Consider the following 24,113-nt stretch of genomic DNA (forward strand, 5'->3'; position numbering starts at 1 on the left):
ACCATGTGTACGATTGAAGGAGTATTCAATATGAATTCCGGTTAAACTTGGTTTCAAAATGGTTTTCAATTCGATGATTTTAATTAGTTTCAGTTCATTTTGGATATCAATATAATTTGATTCGGACTCGATTTTGGTTCTATTTTCTATTTAAAACAACCAATAAAAATTAGATATTTCACTAATTAACATTTTTGGAAATATAGTAGTAATCTATATAATTAAGAATTTTTAGAAAAAAGTAAAATTTATAGAAATAAAAGAAAAATGATTTGATATTTTTGCAGTTAAATTTTTATTTTTAAGTCTAAAAAAGAAGGATTGACGTCGCAAAACCTTGAGTTGATGTTATTTGAGTTTAAAGAAGAAGAATCGACGAAAAGCACAAATATTATTTTAACTATACATGTGTTCATATTACTTTCTCTGCGAGTAAGGATTTTGGTTTGAGATTTCAATATGTGTGGATCTAAAACCGAATAAGCATATGGATGAAATTATCAATAATTGGATGCATGTGTTGACTATGCTGTCTTTATGAATTGCATAAATTTTATGAGAAAAGAAATAATTTTGGTCTTGGAGTTTGATAGACAGGTAGTCTAAAAAAAAGGTTTTTCAGTGGAAGAATGTGAAAAAGTTGACAAGGAAGTAGAAGAAGAAGAGTATAACGAAGAACCGGATAAAAGTGAAGATGACAATTACCATAAAATTTGACAATGAAAATGACAAGAAAGAATATGAAAAATAAGAAAACATTGAATAAAAACATGAAAACATGGTGGTAGTGATCAATTAAATATGAAAAACGAGAAAAATTCAAGATTATAAAATTATTTCGTTTTTCTGGTGGTCAAAGAAATGTTTTAGGATATGTGAGGTCAACAGTTTGATTCATCTCGCCTAGACGTCGAGTTAAATTCATGATTTTTTTTATCTGATTTGATTTTATAACACAACTCATTTTTATATTTTTAAAAATTTTGTATCTGAAATTAAAATTTTTACTTAATACTAATTTAAATTTTTTTATAAGATAATATTTCGTTACTGTCATCAATCACATACTCCCTCTGTTTCCTAATATAAGATGTTTTTGAGAAGATTTTTTGTTTTATAATATAAGATGTTTTCAAGTTTCTATGCTATTTTTAGATTAGTGTAATATTTTTTATTATGCAGTTTTATTTATGATTGGTTGAACTTTTTGAAAGTGGTCATATCTTATATTTTAATGGAGTGAATATATATAATTTTTATCAAAATATATCAAATAAACCCACACATAGCATATAATAATAGTAGTAAAGTAAAATTAATAAAAACAATACAATAGTAATGTTTAAAACCTTCCTCGAATCAGTGCACAAAAAACAAACGAAACCTTGTATGTATTCAATTCAATTTTTATTTGGTTCCGCCTAACGAAGTCCGTTTTAAAAAGCCGGTTTAGCCGCTTATATAAATGAAAACCTTGATTCAAATCAGTGCACAAGAAAACCAAAAAGAAAGTAAAAAAAAAAAAAAAAAAAAAAACTTCACTCGAATCGTCCAAGAATGTCATCATCGTCGTTGACGAGGATTCTCACACTCCCTTTGGATATCTCTTACGAGATTCTCGTACGATTAACACGAAGACAACATCAGAATATGGCCATCGTGTGCAAAGACTTACGTGAGATAGTCAAATCTTTTGACTTCAAGAAATACTGGCTCCTCCGAAACACTTCTTAGCTGCTGCTCCGTGTAGACGGTAAGAATCTTGATCGAGGATACTACTTGATTCGTGAGCATGGTGATCGTAAGTCTATTACGTTAGAGCCCGTGTCGTTCGTTGACACACCGGATCCATCAAGGACGATGAGGCATATCATCTTCTGCAACGGACCATTCCTTTTCGTTGTTTGCGGCAACGATAAATCGCTGAGGGTCTTCGTTTATAACTCTAAGACAAGGCTTTTAGAGCACTCTTCAATTATTGTTCCGCTGGAATTGATGTGCGCCGGCGTTGTGGAAGATGATGTTTTCTTGTTCGGCAAGAAACCCTCTGTTTCCTTTAACGATGAACCAGTTTACAAAAGCTTCAACTTTCGCACGAGAAACTGGGCTGACTCACCTCTTCATAGGCTGGGGATGGATTCCACGTTTGGTTCCATAGGGGCCCCGGCCAGGTCATCAGAAACCATCGGTTCTAATATATACCTGATGCGTCGAGCCAAAATGAGTGTTTACAACATCCAAACTGGGCTTACGAGTACGCCGTGCTGGGTCCCTCACCCTCTCCGTCATCCTACAACTTGTGTATTTCACGGTATCCTCATCTCTTACGACGTACAACATGGTGTTCTTAACTGGTACGATTCTGACATGAAGTCGTGGAGACTAGTGCTTAACTTTAGACTGGAACGAAGACGGGTGAGAAGCGCAAGTGCAGGTCTTGGGCTGTTGAACGGAGATCTTGCCCTTGTGTGGACTCAGATCTGTTACAATCGAAGTTCCTCCCAAAGCCAGGAGGAGGTGTGGTGCACAAAGGTTTGCTTACGCCGCAAACCAGATGGTAACTTAGAAGGTTCTGCTTACTCTGCTCAGCATTTAGAAACTATACCATATGGGTATAAGATTAACATGTATCTGTCGGTCTCTCCTTATCGTCCTTTTCGACCAGCAATGCCTGCTCTGTATTTTGATGATGTTTAGGTCACAGTTCCTTTATGCTTCCATGCTCTGATATATTGTAGTTTGAACCAGGACTTGTTGGCCATCTTAGCCACAGCTCCATGTTTCAAGTGTCCGGTTGTTTTCGAATAAGCAGAGTAACGTTGCATAAACTTCATATGTTGAAACAATTTTCAATTTCTAGGCTGAAACAATTTTCATCTTCATATGCTGCAACAGTCGGGTCTAACCCGTTTTCTCTCAGCTGCTCCATCATTTTCTGAACACTCTCGAAGTCCTTCTGTTTGCCGAAAAACGAAGTGAGAGTGTTGTAAGTGATGGAATCAAGTTTATCCCTTCTTTCTCCATATTGGTTAGCATCTCATAGACTTTCCCTGCATTATTCTTATCACAAAACAACCCAATAAGGATGTTGTTGTCAGGAGAAAACCCTCCCTAACTTGGCGTTTCAAATCCTCCACCACTCTAATAGCGTCATGATGCTGCCTAACTTGGCACAATCCAGAGATCAGAGCATAATAGATCTTTGCATCAGGAGAACAACCAACCAGCTCCCAACATTTTATCAAACCAACAATGAATAGTCGTCTCTATGTTACTGACGCTGCAACAAGCCAGCATGGATCAATGCAATATAAGTAATCACATTCCCTTTCACGCTTTCCTTTTCCATATTCCATAAAGAAAAGAACCGCCATGTTCAATCCATGGCGCCTGCACATTCCACCAATGATTCTATTAAGATTAACCACATCCGGTTTGATCCCGTCGTCAGAAACAACTTCTTTAGACGTCTCAAGATTTTCAGCCATGCCATACCTATCGATCAAGCAATTGTAAGTAACTTTATTGGGTGCACAACTCTCTTCCACCTTCATTCTTGCCTACAACTCCTCTGCTGCTTTCCACCTCCCCATCTTGCATCTGCAGAGCCTGTCAATGAGAACCCCTAAAGGCACAACATCAGGCCGAATTCACACCTCATCCATCTTCAGGACTAAAGCATTCATTCTACAATTGTTCATATTCCTTCCTAAGAATGACAAGACCGCACTGAAAAGAGGAGCTTCAAGTGGGGCATTGTTCTTCATCAGGTCGCTCAAAATATCCCAAGCTGCATTGGTGCTACCACCATTTTTGCGTAGACTTAGTAATAAACCGAGTCAACCAAATAGAGTTTGGGAGACACCATGAGAGCTAAATCTAGAAATCAACCCATTAATCATTTCTTCTGTCAAAAGCCTTCCCTTCCGAACCTCGTGCAACACAATACCCGCGGTGATTCTATTAGGAGGAAAAACTGGTTCTTTGTAAAGCATTTCGTCGAGCACCTTGAAGGCATCATCGACAAGTCCATTTCTTAGCAAGACCTCGATTACAACATTGCGAACTCGCGTTCTTCTCTTTGGAAATCTCGTAGAGCTGGAGAAGTTTATCCGGCGAGTCAAGTTCACTTCCAGCGATATTCCCGCCTACGTCAAGGTTTGAAAATGGCGGCCACCCAGAAAAGTGAGCCGACGAACTCTGTTCGGTGGATTGGAGTGTCACTCAAGGAACAAGAAGTTTCGGAAATTTCAATAATGGGCTTTAACACTTCTTTGGCCCAGACAACCTCGTCAAATATTTGAACAAATATTTACTTTTCTCATAAAACCAATATGTTTAAAACAAATATTAAAACAAATATTTACTATGCATTTGAGACTTAATCTTCTTCGCTTGCATCTGCTAAAGTTCTTGTTGTAGGGCGCGATTTTCAACGTTTTCGGATTGATTTGGTGCAGCGCGTTGACCCATGAGCATCTGGTTAGTTTGGAAATGAACTCTCGGTTGCTCGCCATTGGGTCTGACAACAGTCGACGAGAGTCGGGGCCTACCGTTGGTATGGTGCTCTGCACGCGGAGTAGTAGCGGCATTGTGCTCATCTCGCGGAGTGTTGTGCTCAGCTCGCGCAGGGTTGTACTCAGCTCGTGGAGTATTGTGCTCAGCTCGCGGAGTGCTATGTTGAGCTCGCAGAGTGCGTGGTGCCAGCGCGTCTTCGTCTCGCACGCGTCGAGATTCAGATTGTGGTCGCGTACGGCGCGTTGCTTGGTCATTTTGGCCTTGAGATGCCATCAGCGCCGCTTGGCCACTCATACAATCCAGGGTCCTTTGTACGGCTTCATCGAGCGCGGCCTGACTGATAGTTACGCCTCTTCGCGTGTGGCTGGGAGTAGTGCCTGCGGCTGTGCGGTTGGACCCAATGGACAAGTCATCATCGACAAGTCCCTTTCTTAGGAAGACCTCGATTACAACATTACAAACTCGCGTGTTTTTCATATTCTAATCGAGTCGTTCGTATACAAGAACCGGCTGATATACCATACCCATACGCCCAAACCATCAGATCAGGAGCTTAGCGGCGACAACAGTGAGCAGGATGTTCTTCTCTTTGGTAATCTCGTAGAGCTGGAGAAGTTTATCCGGCGAGTCAGGTTCACTACCAGCGATATTCCCGCCTACGTCAAGGTTTGAAAATGGCGGCCACCCGGAAAAGTGAGCCGACGAACTCTGTTCGGTGGATTGGAGTGTCACTCTCAAGGAACAAGAAGTTTGGGCCATTTCAATAATGGGCTTTAACACTTATTTGGCCCAAACAACCTCGTCAAATATTTGTTCTCACAAAACCAATATTTTTAAAATCGAACTGGAATGTGAACCGTCACTAGGTCAACCGGTTGAACCACGAGTCAATTAATTTATCAATTTCTTTATATTTTATGAAGATAATATATAATATTATATAAATATATGAACAAAACATACAAAATTAAGTATTAAACACCTAAAATTAAATTTTTAAATGATTAAATAAAATAATTAAGTGATTATTTTATAAATAACAACATATATTTTTAATTTAGTTTAAGTTTAAAGTGTGATAAAATTAAAATATTTTAATTTGAGATCAACCCGCTGGTTTAACCATCGGTTCATGATTTTTAGCAGATTTTTCCGGTTCTTTTTGGGTTTATGTTTGTCCGATTTTCATAAGTGACCCAGACCAGAAAATCAACCGGATCGCGGTTGGACCGGTCTGATCCGGGCTTAAAAACATTGCATAAAGCTGAAGCATAAGTTTTTTATATATCACTCGTTATTTTGTTACACAACAAGGACAAATCTTTAATTCTCTCCAAATACTATCCTCTTTCTTTTATTGATCAAGCTACCACTCTGAACTCTGAGATTGTTTTGCTCCTATGGTTTACACCAATTTACCCGCAAAAAGCTTCCGTAACTTCCTTAAGAATCCATCAAGGTCGCTTGAGGAGATCTTGTAAGGGCTGTGAGAAGGACTTGGAAACAAGTGTTCAGATATTTCTTCCTTATAATCCAAGAGCGCTTTGTTGTTGATCATTTCTTCTAACTGTTTAGTTGGAAATTTAGTTGCTCATAGCCTCATATACAAATATATATAATATCTTAATATGAAAACAAGTCAAGTCACGGCCAGTTAACATGTAGAAGAACAATATTTTGAAAACATAAATATATAGTTGGCTTTGATTATTATGTTGATGGTTGTTCATTCAAGAGTGACTCAAACCCCGGCTGCAAACGGTACACCGGTGATAGGGATCCAAGAATCTCCTTGAATAAATCTGCTGACGCTGAACGGAGAAGCCTCTTCCTCGCCGCGAAGGACGTGAAATCCCGGCCAGTTCACCCTTCTGGTTGTACCCGCTCCAGCTCCTGTGTTCATAAACTCGCCGTAGTACAACGTTGACAGAGCATAACTGCCGCTCCATTCTCTCCACCCTCTCGGGTCGATCAACCCGTCAAGATCCGTTTTGAGAAACACTGTCCGAGAGTACTTCTTCCAAGGCCGGCCCAAATAGTTCTTAAACCGGCCTTTAACCGCCTCGAATTCTGGTGCGGCCCTGACCCGCGAGTGTTGGATCGAAATACCTTATTCCAAGTAACACAATTTCATCAGAAAACCGGTTACCATTAACCATGTGTGTATATATAGTTGGTTTTAAAATGATTTTCATTTCGATGATTTTTAGTACTTTCAGTTCAATTTTGAATATCAGTATAATTTGATTCGGGACTCGATTATGGTTCTATTTTCTAAGTTGATGACCCCTAAAATTAATAGTCAACAGTTGGTCAAACCAAAGATTATTCTAAAAAAGGTTGTATTTTAAAAAACTTTCTATTTTAATTAATGAATATTACCTGTAGTTGCATGTGGGTCGTCTCTTCCTTGAGCTGTGATCATATTGCCTTGATGATCCATAGGCCGTCTCACAAATATATCACAGTTCTGAAAAACGGCAGCCGCATCTCCAAATATGAAATCAATGGTACCTATCCAAAATTTTCCCAACAAATTCTCTTAAACCATTGTACGACTTTAATTAGTTTCTACATGAATGTATTATATATATACAAGATGGTACCATAAATATGACAATCGCGGTAGAATTGACGAAGCGAATGTGTGAAAAGAGTATCTTGATATCCTTTGAAACTACACCGATAGAATAAAGACAAATCTGAGTTCACTCTCAACGCCACAGCTTGATGTTTGTGCGGTCCTGCTGTGTTCTCGAACGTCATGTCCCGTGCCCAAAATCCATCCCCGGAAACCCCTAAATAACGAGTAAGCCTTTAAATATCCAACATGCATACATGCATGATTAATGAAGATAAGTATAACGTTTGTATATTTTATACCAAATGTTGCTGATCCATAAGTAGTGGAACCATCCGGGAAGTTTCGGTTATTAGTGACGATTGTACGGTCCATACCGTCACCAACTAGCATGATGTTTTTCATGTGTCTATCTATTTCGATCTTTTCGTTGTAAACACCAGCTTTTATGTAGATTATCACTCTGTTCGACCGACTTTTCCCCATACTCGAAACGGCGGCTAATGCTTGGTTTATTGTCCGATGAGTCGCAGAACCGTCCTGAGCCACCACGAAATCCGCCCTTGACCTTGTTGGATTCCATGATACTAACATTCCGCCGCTTTGGTTTGGTCTCGATGGTCCATGGTTTGGTCTCGTTAGTCCATGATTTGGTCTTGTTGGTCCATGTTTTGGTCTTTCTGGTTCATGATTTGGTCTCGTTGGTCCATGTTTTGGTCCTCCAAGTCTATGGTTCTGCCTAGCTGGTCCATGCAGCCCTACAAAATGTCATTGTAGATCCATAATAAATAAACCATAATATCTCCAAAAAACAAAAAACGCAGCCTACAATCGTGTTTTAGTGATAAAATATAATGCGTCTAGAAGAAATCAATCATTGCCCAATTTGACAAACAAACGATGCATTGATCATTTTTTATTTAATTATGTATACATGAGAATGTATGTTATATGTTCTTACTCTTTTTCATATGACCTCTAGACTTTTTGTAGAAAGCTAAAGCTTCACGGAGTACGAACGTGACGTTGCTATGGACCAGAGGCTTATCGTGACCTTGACGTTCCTGAACCAAACCGTCTAAACAAGTGTTATGGTTCGCAAGCACTCCGCTTAGCCACGTTCTAATATCTTCAACGGTAAAATTCTCATGAGCCACGACCAGTTTCGATAGCCTAGCTTCACCCTCATCGTAGAGCTTTTCGCATTCACTTAACGCCAAATAATAATGACCACTAGTAGCAACCTCACTCTCCACCACAGCCATTGACCTAAAAAGAGTCCTGGCTTCGACCACTGCAGCTCGAGCCATCTCAAGTACATCAAACTCGGCTGTGTTTGAGGCGGTTACGAGGACTGCAATGGCTAGAAAGAACATGATGGTAATTAATTTGGTGACTTTTACAAACGTGTACATTTTTAGTAGATATATATTATAAGACTTTTGTTGTGTTTTAGTTATGTTCTTGAAATACGTTTAAGTAAATGATTATTGTTGTTGTTGTTGTTGTTGTTGTTGTGTATTTTAAATAGAAAACGAGGAATATAACTTGTCGTAGAACGTAGATGAAGACGGTGGCGAGGAATCTAACACATGGAGAGAGAGATAAGGCACGTGTGAGACTATGTGTAAGCTTTTGTTTCTATGATTATTGATGGCCCATGCATATGAGACTAATTTCATTAATTACGTTATACATTTTCAGGTTATAAATTAATGCGACGGAATCAAAGTGACTGAAGTGTGAGTATACGTACGTGTGTATGTGTGGAGAGAAGAAGAGTAGTTTTCTTCTTCTTCTTCTTCTTATTTTTTCTTTTTAAAGAGCTGAAAGATTAGTGGATTAAATTAAATAACGAAACTTTCTGAATGAAATCATAATCTCATTATTACAATATGATAGCTTTTCCCATCATTACAACTCTTTGGAGTAAAAGAAAAAAAACCCATGAATGATCATCAGTCAGTAGTATATATATAATTTAGTATCAAATTCTTAATTTTGTAGGAATAATAGTTAAGTTGTAAAGTTAGTAAAACTTATTATCTTTTCTTCATGGGGTATAATATTTTGGTAAAGAACTTTCTTGAATTAATGAAAAAAGGTTACCCCAAAATTAGAAATTAAATTAAATGGAAGATGGGAGAAAACCCGACGAGACTGTAAAGTCATTGAGATTTCAGATTTGAGACTTTAATATGCTGGAGCCCAGCCCTTAATTTTAATGGCCCAATGGAATATATGGTGCGATCCATGAGAACCGGGTAGACCCGGATCGTAATAACACTAACCAAAAGATTGAATGAACCTCTTTAATCCTTTAAAGCCTAAAGATATATACTCAAATCGAATCACGCTGTTGTCCGAAATAATATTTATATCCGAATGTTATCATATTTTACCATCCAAGTATTGAGTATCGAATAATTGCGCCTGCTAAGGAAAGTGGGTATAAGCCTAGAAGAAACTACTAACTAATGGAATAAAGTTAGTGATCATCTTTTTAAGGTAGACAATACGGGTCACACTATTCAACTATTTAATTCTTCCACAAATCTAAACCATATATTATAATAAGTCATTAATAGTTTCCTTTTGATTAAACCAAAAAAAAAAAAAATCAGTAAAATAAAAGGAAAAATAACAACCATGCATGTATCCCAAATCGTGTCTTCTTTTATATCAATCTGCAAATTAACATAATAAAATATGAGATTATGAGAATTAAGTATAGATTAGGAAAGTAAGTAACTAAGTATATAGACTTACGCATAGAGTTTCTGCAGAGGGAGAGGAGAATAACAAGAATTGCGAATCCAGCAATAACTCCTACAATGATCGCTATTGTTTTCCCGGCGTCATCTCCATGAGTTGGATCTTTATAATTACGAAAGTATCTCTTAGTATGTGATGACAAAATACTTAAGATGAGATAAGACCCATAGTATCAAGCTAAGAATTAGTGTTTTTCTTAAAGATGCAGTGACTTTTGGACTTTGTGGTATTGATCAAAGCTATAAAGAATATATTAAATAAAGTTGAAAAATGGGGACATGGGTGGCTATGCCTATAAAGAAAAGAATAATATATTGTATTTGTAATACAAACATTCTTTTCTGACCAATGATATTATAATCATGATACTCGAATTTTCCAACGAATCATTCAAAAGCTTAATTTTATTTAATTCAGTAGTTAATGGTGTCTTTGCAGTGGAAGAAAAAACTTAAAAGAAAGGATCATTTTATGATTTCTTTAGCTTTCTCGTGCTACCAACAAGCGACTAGACTCGTAATTTTCTGAGTTATAAGCGGCGGGAATTAAAATTATGGTAAAGTCTCACACATATAATTCATTACAGTTTTAAATTATATTATGGGCACTAAGTAATAAAGCAGCATATGTCATGAAAATAATGAACGAACTTAAACGTTACGTGATTTAAGCGATATTTAGTAAATGGAAGGAAGGTTTAAATTTATGGACGGACCTGAAGAGAAGTCATAGTAACCAGAACCCCAATAACGAGCATAGCACTGAGCTAAGTAAACCTCAGCTGCAATCGCCGAGCCACAAAGATTCTTTAATTTTCCGACAGACTCAGCAAGACAAGCCGTACAGTCACTAGGACTCAAGTCACCAACACACTGAGCATAACCCTCGACTAAACCGGACCGGCTAACTTTGTAACCGAGTCGAGTCGACTCAAGATCCGACAACACATCGTCTCTCCGTTTAAAGAAGTCGTTGTCATTCTCAACGCTCTTGGAACTACACTTCTTGTACCTAAGGCTCGTGTCTGGCTTCCCAAGGAAATCGTTGGTTTCGTAACGTAAGAAGCATCCTTCGAGCTGGAGAGAAGCACCGAAAGAGTAAGGACAAATGAGAGTAATTTGATCGACTGAGGTTTGGATGCATTTTAAGCAGTCCGATGATCGGAGATCGTCACGGCATTGATAGAGACCGAAGACGGCGGAAGAAGAGGAGGAGGACTCGTTGCCGACGGCAAAGCTGTTGAAGGAGGCGTCGAAGGAGGAAGTGACGACAGAGGAGAGAAAAGTGTCGCAGTTCGATTCAAAAGGTGTGTTTGGTGTGTATTTTTCCGGTGAACATCCACCGTAGATAAAGATATGAGATTCTGATGAAGATCTTGAGGAGGATGATGAGTAGAAGAAGAGGAAGAAGAAGAAAAAGAGAAGAGAGAAGATAAAGAGTCTTCTCATATTTTTGTTCTTTTGGGGTTCTTTGTGTTTGTTTTCAAATGAGCTTTTGTTTTTTGATTTTTATCTTATTCGTAGTGTTTAATTTTAAAAATAATAATCAAGAATGATTAAGTTCATCACTATGGGGACCGAGTTGTGATTTTTTCTTTTTTTCAAATCGTTTATAACTTATTTACGCATTCTAACATATTTGAACTCCAGCATAATACGATGGTAACATTATAATACAAACCAATAGAATATTATATTCTAGTTATAAAATATGAAGGATAAAAGCAAAACTACATAATAGATTTGGTTTAGAACATTCACTAATAACGAATCAATACCAAAGTGTCGACAAATTGGATAATAACATTTGGTATATTATTTTGTTAGAGTGGTAAAATGATTTACACATAATTAAAGCAGATTTGGTTTTGGAGGGTATAATAATTTCTTGAGACATTCTTTTGTGTAGGCAAAGAGGGACCCAATTTAGTCATGTCCTTTTGATTAGTATATGTTCGCTAGATCGGTTCCATCACACATATTCTCCTCAAGCTAGTGGAGAATTTACAAGTGATAAGCAAACAACTTTCTTTAAATCCTGACCATGCACGACCAAAGGGATTAGGTTGATCATCATAGATTCAATTTATCTACAATACACTTACAAATATTACTTAACTGGAATCTCTGAAACCGTGAGCAGTTGAAGCCAATGGGATTGGAGATTGTTTGTAACTGATCAACCAAACATATTCTTGTTATGCAGACGTGGAGAGAGGAAGTATCTTATAACTCCGTTTTTTACTTCCCTTCTCAAAAATTCTAACAGAAAAATTGTCTTTCTTGCCGACATGACTCATTCTCAAATCTCAAGTTGACAGCAGTCCACGTCTCTTATACAAAGAACCACGCACCAGGAACCGGACATCACAACTATAAAGCTCGTTGAAGAGCTCAAACTCCCTTGGGATTTGGAGGTAGTGTATAGGATTATCCTCTTGAGCATAAATCTCCATCTCCTTCAAACACCTAAAAGATTCCAAGAAATGCTTTATCATCTCTAACTCTCTCTTTTTTCCTTCAAAACTCTTAATCTGCAGCTTCTTCACCGGACAAGATATGAGCGAACGCCCTTTGTTCTCCCCGGGAACGCAGTCACAAGCATCCCCACATTTATCCGTCACATAGTGTACGAGACCCTGAAAGCAGAAAGGAAACAATAAGGGAAGGGGCTTCAACCCTGAAAGCAGAATGATCTCTTACTTTCTTAATATTTTAACAAATGAGCTAGCTGTGTTTATACCTCAAGGACTAGTGTTTCTAAAAGTGACAATTCCTTAAGAGAACCGGCATTGCTTGCCATCCTTGGTCCTTGTAACTGCTAATACGTAACACTTTGAGGTTGTTGAACACTGGTATGGATTCACAGCATAGAGAAAGCGCCTGAAACAAGGCAAGCCAAACTCAACATTACACAAGAACACAAGTGCAACATACTTGTTTCAAAATCTCAAGGATTGATTTGATTTCCCTATTTGAAACCTAATATATTTGAAACATCAAGATGACCTTTGACTGTGCATTAAAAAAAAAAAGTGAAAGGTCTTAGCATATGAAATTTATATCATTAATTAAGGCTAACATAAATTTGAATCTAATAATATAATGCTTCAGAATCTCGTAGATGATGTTTTGGTTTTGATTGAGACCAGTGGAAACAAAATATATATTAAAGAAAAAAAACAAATATACACTAACCTCGAGAGTATAGCAAGATAAGTAGAGTTTCTGAACATGTCTTAAGCCACTCAAGAGCTTCCACACATTTCGAAAACGGAGAAGAACATCATCCTGATCGTCCCTTGGCGCTCTTGCTTGCCTATACTGGTCTTCAGTTAAGCTAAGGTTGAGTAGAGCCTCAACTACATTAATCAAGTTAACTTTTGGATAATCCTCTGCAACATATATAATCACAATAGTCAAAGTAAACCAGACGTGGAGTATCAAAAGAAATGCTCTTCAGACTCGACAACTCCTCTCCAAAACCGTATGAATTGATCGTTAGCTTCCTTAGGGTTTCACTTGACACGTATTCATCACACACGATCCATACAGTAGCATCAATGGATAATTCTTCAAGCACAGGGAAAGAACGAAGAAAAATCTCCATCTTGCCACAACTAATAAAAGCCAGTTTTAAAACGAGCGTTTTAAGCAGTGGTAAGGAAGTTTCTTCACGGCCAGTGCACCGCTCAAGATACAAGTAATCATCACTTCTTACTTTCAGCTCAACTAGTGTCCCACTGTGGAAGATATTTGGAGGCAAAAAACATTTCATATCTATATTGATGGCAAGATCAAGGCCCGAAACACCACGCTGCAGCACATTACTTATCCAACTATTCACACGACATGGATCAACACGACATGGATCATCAACATGTCTAGGTTGACACTTGAGGGAAAATCTCTTAATGGGAGAATCACCCTGCAATGCAATTACTCTATCCACAAAATCTATGAAGCTCGACAGACTTTTTTTGCAATTAGAATATCGAAACACAGTGTCATCGATGTCAAGATTAGGAACAAGTGCAAACAGATTGTACCACCTCTTTGAGAGAAGAGATGTTGAAGCAGCCTCATTGGTCGTAAGGAAGGACAAGATATGACAAACAAGATCGTCAGGTAGATTGCTGAGAAAATCCATCTTCTATATAACAATCAATCCTATTCTCGTTGTAGACTAGGACGAAACTAATCAAAACCGTGTTCTGCAACCGTATCAATCTCAAGACCGATAATAACTAGAATATGAATAGAATCGCATTCTGATGAGGGGCGGAAGCTATAACAAGAGAGGCGGAGCTGCGTTATGATTGGAGAAAACGCAAACTGAACAAAGGTGGAGCGTTGCTCTGTTTTAGTGTGAGAAAAAACAGAGTAACAAGAGAGAGATGTCAATGGTGATGATAAAGCGTGGAGAAGAAAAGGGATAGAGTTGGGATCGCTTCCAGGAAGGGTTGTGCAGGGCTCTAAGACAAGCTCTTTGGGTAGTTAAGACTACCTCTTTTTTTGGTTTTTTATTTTATCAATCTCAAAAGCAAGTCGTCCTACAATGGAGTCCACAATCTCTATTTATAGAGATGTAGATTAACACAAACGAAACCTTAACGCAAAGAGAAAGACCACTGTAGCTTGTTGGGCAAGTAACTCAACACCGAAGCCCAACAAGAGTGCAAAATATGCTGCATCACATTCATAGGAAGCAGATCAAGTTGAAATCAGGTATCTTACGAGATCAACGTACGAGAGAGAGAGCACTTTTAGAGTCAGAAGACTCTGACCAAGAGAGAGAGAGAGTCTCTCTTAATTAGTCTCTTTACTAAAAGACTCTAATTAATACATCAAAAACCCCATAGCAATCGTTTAACATCTAAATCGAAATCCAGAAGAACAACTCAAATTTATAAAAAAAATTATCATCAATTAAAAGAGAGAAATATACACAAAATCGATATCAGACACAATTAAGTCCAGTACTCTCCATATTATTAAAATATTTAAACAAGAAGCTAGTGACCAACAAGGAGGCAAGTAGGACTCCCAACCACAGTTGATGTAATATTCCGAGTACTCAAGTCAGATTGCATCTTTACCTCATCACAAGCAAATTCCATCGTCCCTGACCCTGTCATGTTTTCTCCGCTATCCGGAAGAAACAACCGCAACCCCAAACGCACTTCCACTCTCTCCTTAATGTCATTCATAATGCTTTTGCCAATTGCACCATTAATATCCTCTTCAGAGACAACCCCTGAAACCTTGAGCAGTTGAGGGCAATGGCCTTGGAGATTGTTGTAACTGATCAAGCAAACATATTCTTGATTGTTCGTTAGAATATATATATATATATATATATATATATATATATATATATATCAATAAAGAAACAATTAAGTTAAATAAATAAATATTTTAGAAGCATTCAAATATATATATATATATATATATATATTTTAGAAGAAAAAAAAAACATTGGAACCTTCTTATGGGTGAAGTAGCAATGGTAATATTCTTGTAAAGTAAAGAAGCTTGAAAGTATCCTGGTAGACATATAAAGGAACCATGAAGTTTTTCGGGAACTCTAATTGATAAATCCCAATTTGCACTAAGACGAGTATTTGTATCGAGCACCGTAAAATTCATAAAAGCTATTGTAATATAAGGCACTTGAGTTGATTTATTTGCCGATGGGAAAGAGGAATATGCACATATCGCGCCACAATATAATCCCAAAATTATCAATAAGCAAACACACAACACAATAGTTTCATGAATTGGTTCCTTTTCTCTAATCGTAGAGTTAGATTCTGGAACTTCTTTTTTGACTTCTTTCTCAACAAAAGCTTCTTTTTCGTGTTCCATTTTGTGTCTTACGTTGACCAAAGAATTCGAGGGAGGAAGAAAGAAAAAACGATTTTAGAGTGTACAAAAGAAGATGAGAGATTGTAAGAAATGTATCATATAAACATGTTTATATATGCACTTCTTTAGTTTTTATTTTCTTCCATAAGATCTATGTATCTCCTTTAAATATTTTACTTTTTTTTTTTTTGCTTATTTAGAGTTATTTCTGATTCCTAATGAATTGTGCTATTAATTTTTTTAGTATATGATATTTAATGAAAATCTAGCAAAATTAAATATTGTCTTTGATGGAAAAAAAAACAAAAAACTGAATTTCCATTTATTAAAGAAAATCACTTTTATAAAATATAAATTAGATCAAAAATTTATCTTTATTAATTAACTCTATATCCTATAATTTAATGTTATGATATGTCACTGAACATGTGTAGCTCTAGACACCGCTTTGTAAAAAGCTTTATATTGAGCATACTTTGGGACCATTTTTATAAAAGGTTAAACTTTTTTATCTAAATCAAATCTGATTTCAGTGAATCTAACGAACACATACATTTCTATTCAAATACCTTAGATACTACTTTACTCCATTTATATGTGCAGGCTGCTTGGGGGTTGGGGCATATATCAACTAAAATCAAAATAGTGGATTATTGACAACGTTTTATAAACTTTTTACTGAAGAGAAAAATCTACGTTAAATCGATATCAAACCCAGTTTTGGTAGAATATTCGAGATGTTTTATATATAATGCTATGAAATATTCAAAATAAATCCAACAAATATAAATTAAAAGATGGTTCAATCTTCATGAGAAATAATAAGGCTAAAACAATAAACTAATTAATGATCATATATAATCATAGTGACATATAGGGTTTCCAAACGCAGTTGCTGTAATCTGAGATTTGGAATCAATATGAAACTTGGCTTCATCGCAAGTATAGCTCATCATCCCTTTTGTCATTTCTCTGCAATCCGGAAAAAATAACCGCGATCCGAACCACACTTCACTTGTCTCCTCAATATCACCCATGATATTTTTTGCAATTGCACCTTTGGTATCTTCCTCAGAGACAACTCCTGAAACCTTAAGCAGTTGAGCCCAGTTGGGTTGGAGATTGTTGTAACTGATCAAGCATAATTAGAGTTGTTGTTCTTAGTTTGAATAAAGAAGTAATATATATAGATTTTTTTCAGAAGAAAAAAAGAGAAATGTTTCTAACCTTTTTGCTGGTGAAGTAGCAATGGTAATATTTTTGTAAAGTAAGGAAGTTTGAAAGTCTCCTTGGAGACATATAAAGGGACCAGGAAGAGTTTTGGGACTCTAAGGCCATCTCCAATAATTTTCCCTATTTTTACCTTTAAAATAGAGGAACTCTATAATAGAGGTGACTTTTGCTTTAATGGATACCTCTATTTTTTCCTCTAAAAAATAATATTTCGTAGAGATTCCTTTTTTATTTTACTATTAATACCTTTTACTTATAAAATTTGCAAACTAACCCATTTATTTTATGAAACTTTCATAAATTATGATATTATTTAAATTTTTAATATTCATAAATATTATTTAAATATCACATTTATTAAAAAAATATTTAAATATATATTTTAATTATTTTGATCATAAATAAAAAAGTGTTAAAAGTTCAAGGGCCATTTTATAAATAAAAAAGTTCAACTCTATTATAGAGGAAAAAATAGAATTCCTCTATATATAGAAGAAAAAATAGAGATCTCTCTAAGATGTAGAAATAGAGATAGGTTGGAGTAGATTTTACTTTAAAATAGAGTTAAAAAGCAAAGAGGTGGGTTGGAGATGCCCTAAATCATAAGTTCCATTTTGTTTTAGTTGAATTTAACACCGCAATATTCATAAAGGCTACTGTAATATCCGGCACATCATGATTACAATCATACAAGAAAGACGGCAGTACCATGATACCGATAAAAATCATGAAGAAGAAGACACATATTGCAATGACTGAGAATTCAGTTTGAGTTTTTTCATCTTCCATCTTTGTAGTAATTGAACCAAGAGATCAAGAGAGAGGAACACGAGTTTTTGGAGAACACAACAAAAAAGGAAGATGAGAATTTGCAAAAAGTATATGAGAAAACATGTTTATATATATATTTACACACCAGATTTAGGTACACCGCTTGATAGCTTCTTAAATGTTTCCATAAGATTTTTGATACGTGTATGTTATCTATCTCCTTTAGATACTTTTTGTCTTTGTTCTATATAAAAAAAAGTATATACTTTTTGTAAAATTGGTAACTTTTCTCAACTCTTACAAATCATGCTTTTTTAACGTGTAATATTTTCTTCATCTGTATCACAACAATAGATAATATTTTAAAATTTTCACATAAATTAAAAAAAAAATTAATGTTTAACTAAAAATGTATTTTTTATTTATAATAACATTTTTTCATAATTATTAACCCATAGTAATCCATTAACTTTTAAATTCTCATTTCTTGATTCTTAAAATTCACAATTTCTTACCATTAATTGATTAAAGTATATAGAAAATCAATATTTATAATACAAGAAAAAATCATAAAAAATCATCATTTATGATACAGAGGGATTAATTTAATATATCAACAAACAATTATACAAAATATGAGAACAATTAATTTGATATGAGACTAAAATGTACATCAGTATATAAAAGTTAAATATGGTATCTATCAACTACTCCCTCTGTCTCTCATAAATTGATGTTTTAAGATTTTTTCTTGTCTCTAAAAGATTGATGTTGTATATTAGAAAAATTAAAATGAATTTTTTACTTTATGTTTCTCCACATTTCAACTGTATAAAGTCTATATTTTCTCTTTCTACTTAAAAGTTATGATAAATTAATTTATAAATAAAACTTTAATTTTCTCTTAATATATGTGAAAGTGGCAAAACATCAAACTATTATGGACAAAGGAAGTATATATTAGGTCATAACATGATAACGAGGAAGAGTTTGTTATCTAGAGAGGAAGAGTTTCTCCCAGGCACAACTATCGAGGCCCTTCTCCCGATCTAGGCAAGGTTGGCTTTGCAAAATTGTTATGAGAACCCTGGTTATTGCTCAAGCTGTACGTGTAGTTGATGGTCTTAAGGAACTGTGGCTTTATAGCTCTTTCAACCTGAACCCAACTAGCAACCCCAAGCCTCACCCTTTCATCCTCACCCTAACGGCCTAGCCTTGTCAGTGTTGCCAAAAACAAAACCGAACAGGCCTACTTTGTTTCTTCCTTTTGTCAAAATTGGCTACATGCTTTGTATGGATTTCTTAATCTCCATTGTCAAGGACTCCATGTGAGAGAGAATCCACCTACATTGTTACAATTTGACATATATTTCATGGCAGTTTCTGGCTTTAGTTTCCTTTGAAAGGTCTGAATCTACTAGCTTACAGTTCTATGGTCTATCGCCCTGGAATCCATTTTGCTCACCCGACGACTTCAAGCAAATCAACTTCAGTTCCACTTCCATCTCACTGTCTTTATGGGTTAAAGATTATCCTTGGCTACCAAAGCAGCCTACCCGGGATCTTAAATCCTTGTCCGCTCGAACCTCTGCCCCTGCCACTACCTCGTTAGTGTACCTCGCCCCGACGAGTGAGTTGGCTTTGGATCATCCAACAACGTCGCAGCGTCCTTCGACCGTGACAACATTTTCATCCTTTGATTATTTCAAGGATGACCACTCAAGCAACCATGATCTCACATGTGCCAATTTGCTTCATAGCAATTGTTTCAAAGCTCTCATAGGTTTTACCTCGACGTCTCTTATCTATTTTCTTATGGTATTGGGGAATACCTTCTTATGTAACCTTTTAAACTTTGGGATCTTTGAATATCTATCTTTGTACCTTGGTTTGATTTGAATGAATGAAATCATGTGTTTGTCCAAAAAAAAAAAAAATAGGTCATACTATATTGTTTTAATTAACTCAAAAGGAAAATTGCCAAATGTATTAACTCTAAATCCTATACAATTATGGTATATTAGTAATTCGATGTCGATTACATTAAAATTAATAAAAAGGATTTGAGTTAAAATAGATTTTTAAGCAAAAAAAAAAGATCAAAGCTCTTTATTTATATCAAAACTGTTTTTTTGTCAAGGGAATTAAATTTAACAGATTAATTAGTATACCCACCCAAATCTATTTATACAACATTCTCAAAAATATCTCTTTTCAATTTCATTTTTTTTAAATACCTCTCCATATTGATCATTTTTTAAAACTACCATTTTTTATGTACAAAATGACCAAATTAACATTTATTTGAATGACAACAAGAATGTATATTCAACAAAATAAAAATAAAAATCCCGCCAAATATTATTTTTTTTCGTCAAAATCAAAAAAAAATTCCCGACAGAAAATATTATTTTGTCCCGCTAAAATTGAACAAATTCCCCGCCAAAATTTTGAAATTTATATCTTACAAAAACCTAGTTAACGCTTTTAACTTTTTTAGGAAACCTTATAAACACCTTGTAAAAACGTTTATAAGGTGTTTAAAAACCTTGTAAAAAACTTTTACAACGTTTTTAAAAACCTTTTAAAACCTTATAAAAACTTTGTAAAAGCGTTTATAAAGTGTTTAAAAACGTTTTAAAACCTTTTAGAAACCTTGTAATTTTTTCTTGGCAGGAATATATGTCTGAAAATTTTTGTTTTTTATTTTATTAATTCAAATATTTTTCATATAAAGGTAAAATAGTAAGTAAAAATTAAAGGAGGACAAAAATAAAAAAAAACCAAAAAAAGGTAGAAAATGATATATAAAAAAGGAAAAATAATTGCCAGCTACTTGAAGTATATCCCAACACATAGCCACACATACAAACAATATAAATGTTTTATTAACTACGTGAACTATTGTCATCACATAATGACATCCATAAACAAACATAGGTTATGTGTACAACACCATAAACATTAAATTTTGGACGGAATCCGGCGTTGACCAGTGTTGACCGGCGTTGACCAATGTTGACCAGCGTTGACCAGAAAAAAATATTCAAAAAAATGTTTTTTTTTTCTTTTTCCTTAATAACATTTTTTTGTTTTTATGTATTTTTGACAAATAAATAAAAAGATCAAATAATTTGTATAATTTACAAAAACAAAATATAACAACAAAAAGTTATACGACAAAAAAATACAAGAAAATTAAAAATAAAAATAAAAATTATATGACAAACAAAATTTGTGATATATCTAGTAACTAATTTTGTTAATACAGAAAATATACCAAAAATAGTATAATAAAACTATATAACCAAAATTTTATGTGTAGTAGATTTTTTCATAAAACTATAACAAATCTATACATTTTCCTTTTAAAAATCATTTTTTATTTTGTATTTTTAAAGGTGGAGGTTTTAAATATTTTTTTTTCTTTTTACTTATTTATAAGATTATGTCATTTGAAATATATCCAAGACATTACCAACTATTTCTTTGTTTCTAATAAGAAAAACAAAGGAAGAAAATAATGAAAATTTTATTTATTTACATAAAAGACATATATCAAGAAGATAGTTAAAAAAAAAGTTGATTTTGTAAAATCAAAGGTTGATCTATTAAAATCAAATAAAATAGTTGGCAATGCCTTGGATATATTTCAAATGACATAATCTTATAAATAAGTAAAAAGAAAAAAATATTTAAAACCCCCATCTTTGAAAATACAAAAAAAAAAATGATTTTTAAAACGGAAAGTTATATATTTGTTATAGTTTTATTAAAAAATCTACTACACATAAAATTTTGGTGGTATAGTTTTATTATATTATTTTTGGTATATTTTCTATATTAACAAAATTAGTTACTAGATATACCACAAATTTTGTTTGTCATAAATTTTTTAATTTTTTTGGTACATAATTTTCTTATATTTTTTTGTCATATAACTTTTTGTTGTTATATTTTGTTTTTTGTAAATTATACAAATCATTTAATTTTTTATTTATTTATAATAAATATATAAAAACAAAAAAATATATATATTTTTAGGAAAAAACGCTAATCAATACTGGTCAACGCCGGATTCCGGCCAAAATTTAATGTTTATGGTGTTGTACACATAACCTATGTTTATTTATGGATGTCCTTATGTGATAGACAATAATTCACGTAGTTAACAAAACATTTATATTGTTTATATGTGTGGCTATGTGTTGGGGTATCTATATATAATGGCAAACCCATTTTTGAGAGTCAATTTTAATCTACCGGATGAGATTGTTTCTATTATCTCATCTAATGGTTTAGAATTATTAATGATCCCAATAGTTGCAAGTTTTTTTTTTTAATAATTGTGTTTCTTTCTTTGTCATACCCCATTTTTTAAAAATCACACCTATTAATTTTTACACTTTTTTATTTCACACATCTTTATTTTTATATCTTTTTGTTTTTATATATATATACAGATTTTTATGAACTTGAAAAGAATTTTTGTTCTTTGAGTATTATATTATTAATGATCTCACCCTTTGTAAGATCTCAAAAGTTGCAAAGTTTAGATTCAACAATTGTGTTTCTTTGTCACACCCCCAGCTTTCCATATTGGCACCCGTTAGTTTTCACACCTTTTTGTTTTACACATCTTTATTTATATAAAGTTGCAATGTTTTGATCCAACAATTGTGTTTCTTCGTCTGACCCTCTAGCTTTCAATGTTTGAACTTGTTAGTTTTTACACCTTTTCGTTTTACACCTTTTTGTTTGACACCTCTTTGTTTTCACACCTCTTTGTTTGATATATATACAGATTTTTATAGACTTTGAAAAAAGTTTTTCTTCTTTGAGTATTATTAATGATCTCATCCTTTGTTAATGATCTTAAAAGTTGCAAAGTTTCGATCCAAAAATTGTGTTTTTTCGTCGCACCCCCAGTTTTCCATGTTTGCACTTGTTAGTTTTCACACCTTTTTGTTTTACACCTCTTTGTTTATATAAAGTTATAATATTTTGATCCAACAATTGTGTTTCTTCGTATCCATAGCTTTCAATGTTGGCACTTGTTAGTTTTCACACTTTTTTGTTTCACACCTCTTTGTTTTCACACATTTTTGTTTTTATATATATATACAGCTTTTTATGGAATTTGAAAAGAGTTTTTGTTCTTTGAGTATTGTTTCACACCTCCAAATTTTAAAAATTATGAGTGTTATTTTTTTTTAGTTTATTAATCAACATGATTCACTCATCTTCATTTGGATTGTTTTATTTATTGATTTATTTATCTAATTTTTGTTTGGTGTCATTTTCCATTTATACCTGCATCGATTATATTTTCCAAATATTAATTTAGGTAATTGATTGTGATTTCTAATTTTCATAGATTTATCTTTTTAGTCAATTTGGTTGGTTGCAGCTATGAGCTCTTTTTATGTGATTCTCTTATTATTTTTTATAAATTTTGATAGAATAAAGATTTAAATTTTGTTTTATGTGAATATCTTCCAAAATAGATTATCTGAGTATGACTCAGTAAACCTAATTTATGAATCTTTAACATTATTCTCTTATTGTCACTAAATCGATTTTTTATTTTTATAAATACAACAAATATTTTATTTAACTAATTTGGTTGACTAATCTTAGTCATTAGTTATGACTTTTATACTATATACTTAAAACATTACCATAAAATTTTCTATTCGAAATGTGAAATTAACAATGTTAATCATTTAGTTAATGTAATAGCAAAAAAATCATAGAAGTGAAAAAGAGACAAAAAAAAATGAATGACTTAAATTATAAAAAAAAAATAGAAGAGTTGAATGAGCATTCATCAAATGTTTTACTATTTGAGATGAAAAAGTTGGAAAAATGATTTAATTCATTCAACTAAAAAGGTTGGAAAAATAAACAAACTGTAAAAGAAATTTTATTCAATTCAACTCATTCATTTTCTATTTTTCAGGGAAATGAACATTCATTTTTTAAAAAACTCAATATTTCTTTTCAGTTATTCATCCGCATGCAAACCATCCACATGTGTAGAAACGACTAGTATTTTAAATAGCTGACAATTATTTTTCCTATAAAAATGGTATTTTTAACAAATTCTTTTTTTACAGGATTAACAATTTATCTAATGATAAATTTATCCGGTTTGGTTGAGTTCGGTTATAAAAGTCAAAAATGGATTAGTTTTCAATAGGTCGAAGGTCTAACCTTGTGTTCTCAAGTTGGTATATGCCTTTGGGCTTTGGAGAAGATCAATCACTTGATGGTTACTTTATCCATATTAATTTCAACTCGATCGAAATTGGACCTATCTAAGTATTTATGAACCAACTTGAACACATATATGTATAACTGAAAAA

At 33.9% G+C, this 24,113-nt stretch overlaps 4 protein-coding genes, 2 long non-coding RNA genes and 2 pseudogenes across 7 annotated transcripts; 2 read left to right on the forward strand and 6 right to left on the reverse strand.

Moving 5' to 3' along the window:
- The first annotated feature begins 1,557 nt into the window (after nt 1-1,557).
- On the forward strand, nt 1,558-2,697 carry LOC104704172 (F-box/kelch-repeat protein At2g44630-like). The gene is made up of 2 exons (XM_010420303.2): nt 1,558-1,620; nt 1,735-2,697. The coding sequence occupies exons 1-2, from the start codon at nt 1,558-1,560 to the stop codon at nt 2,695-2,697; spliced, it is 1,026 nt and encodes a 341-aa protein (XP_010418605.2).
- A 14-nt stretch (nt 2,698-2,711) lies between these two features.
- On the reverse strand, nt 2,712-4,995 carry LOC104704173 (pentatricopeptide repeat-containing protein At1g03540-like; annotated as a pseudogene).
- A 1,127-nt stretch (nt 4,996-6,122) lies between these two features.
- Nucleotides 6,123-8,635, reverse strand: LOC104699825 (putative pectinesterase/pectinesterase inhibitor 36). Its single transcript, XM_010415222.3, has 5 exons — nt 8,061-8,635; nt 7,402-7,857; nt 7,125-7,316; nt 6,901-7,032; nt 6,123-6,627 (listed from the first exon to the last, which is right to left on the reverse strand). The coding sequence occupies exons 1-5, from the start codon at nt 8,512-8,514 to the stop codon at nt 6,260-6,262; spliced, it is 1,602 nt and encodes a 533-aa protein (XP_010413524.2). The 5' UTR covers nt 8,515-8,635; the 3' UTR covers nt 6,123-6,259.
- A 1,007-nt stretch (nt 8,636-9,642) lies between these two features.
- LOC104699827 (plasmodesmata-located protein 8-like) lies at nt 9,643-11,514 on the reverse strand. Its single transcript, XM_010415223.2, has 3 exons — nt 10,590-11,514; nt 9,869-9,976; nt 9,643-9,786 (listed from the first exon to the last, which is right to left on the reverse strand). Exons 1-3 carry the CDS (start codon nt 11,320-11,322, stop codon nt 9,782-9,784), a joined length of 846 nt encoding a protein of 281 aa, XP_010413525.1. The 5' UTR covers nt 11,323-11,514; the 3' UTR covers nt 9,643-9,781.
- Nucleotides 11,515-11,936: 422 nt separating this feature from the next.
- On the forward strand, nt 11,937-12,725 carry LOC147940727 (uncharacterized). The gene is made up of 2 exons (XR_015562618.1): nt 11,937-12,290; nt 12,414-12,725. It is a non-coding gene; the product is annotated as an uncharacterized LOC147940727 (long non-coding RNA).
- On the reverse strand, nt 12,183-14,023 carry LOC104704174 (putative F-box protein At3g58950; annotated as a pseudogene). The gene is made up of 3 exons (XR_015562617.1): nt 13,072-14,023; nt 12,617-12,756; nt 12,183-12,512 (listed from the first exon to the last, which is right to left on the reverse strand). The product of XR_015562617.1 is annotated as a putative F-box protein At3g58950 (transcript).
- Nucleotides 14,024-14,779: 756 nt separating this feature from the next.
- On the reverse strand, nt 14,780-15,879 carry LOC104699829 (uncharacterized). Its single transcript, XM_010415224.3, has 2 exons — nt 15,359-15,879; nt 14,780-15,177 (listed from the first exon to the last, which is right to left on the reverse strand). Exons 1-2 carry the CDS (start codon nt 15,739-15,741, stop codon nt 14,889-14,891), a joined length of 672 nt encoding a protein of 223 aa, XP_010413526.1. The 5' UTR covers nt 15,742-15,879; the 3' UTR covers nt 14,780-14,888.
- A 580-nt stretch (nt 15,880-16,459) lies between these two features.
- Nucleotides 16,460-17,107, reverse strand: LOC147940728 (uncharacterized). Its single transcript, XR_015560715.1, has 2 exons — nt 16,969-17,107; nt 16,460-16,872 (listed from the first exon to the last, which is right to left on the reverse strand). It is a non-coding gene; the product is annotated as an uncharacterized LOC147940728 (long non-coding RNA).
- Nucleotides 17,108-24,113: the final 7,006 nt, after the last annotated feature.

The sequence above is a fragment of the Camelina sativa genome, chromosome 7, assembly GCF_030686135.1.
Source record: "Camelina sativa cultivar CO46 ecotype springtype chromosome 7, ASM3068613v1".
NCBI lineage: Eukaryota > Viridiplantae > Streptophyta > Magnoliopsida > Brassicales > Brassicaceae > Camelina > Camelina sativa.

Excerpts from the sequence above, each read along its gene's own strand:
- LOC104704172 (XM_010420303.2), top strand. The coding sequence starts at position 1,558 with ATGTCATCATCGTCGTTGACGAGGATTCTCACACTCCCTTTGGATATC. Across the intron at positions 1,621-1,734 it reads ATATCTCTTACGAGATTCTC|CTGCTGCTCCGTGTAGACGG; the intron begins GTACGATTAACA and ends AACACTTCTTAG.
- LOC104699825 (XM_010415222.3), bottom strand. The coding sequence starts at position 8,514 with ATGTACACGTTTGTAAAAGTCACCAAATTAATTACCATCATGTTCTTT. Across the intron at positions 7,858-8,060 it reads TAGAGGTCATATGAAAAAGA|GGCTGCATGGACCAGCTAGG; the intron begins GTAAGAACATAT and ends GACATTTTGTAG. Across the intron at positions 6,628-6,900 it reads CGACCCACATGCAACTACAG|GTATTTCGATCCAACACTCG; the intron begins GTAATATTCATT and ends ACTTGGAATAAG.
- LOC104699827 (XM_010415223.2), bottom strand. The coding sequence starts at position 11,322 with ATGAGAAGACTCTTTATCTTCTCTCTTCTCTTTTTCTTCTTCTTCCTC. Across the intron at positions 9,977-10,589 it reads TTACTATGACTTCTCTTCAG|ATCCAACTCATGGAGATGAC; the intron begins GTCCGTCCATAA and ends GTAATTATAAAG.
- LOC104699829 (XM_010415224.3), bottom strand. The coding sequence starts at position 15,741 with ATGGAACACGAAAAAGAAGCTTTTGTTGAGAAAGAAGTCAAAAAAGAA. Across the intron at positions 15,178-15,358 it reads GCTACTTCACCCATAAGAAG|TTACAACAATCTCCAAGGCC; the intron begins GTTCCAATGTTT and ends TTGCTTGATCAG.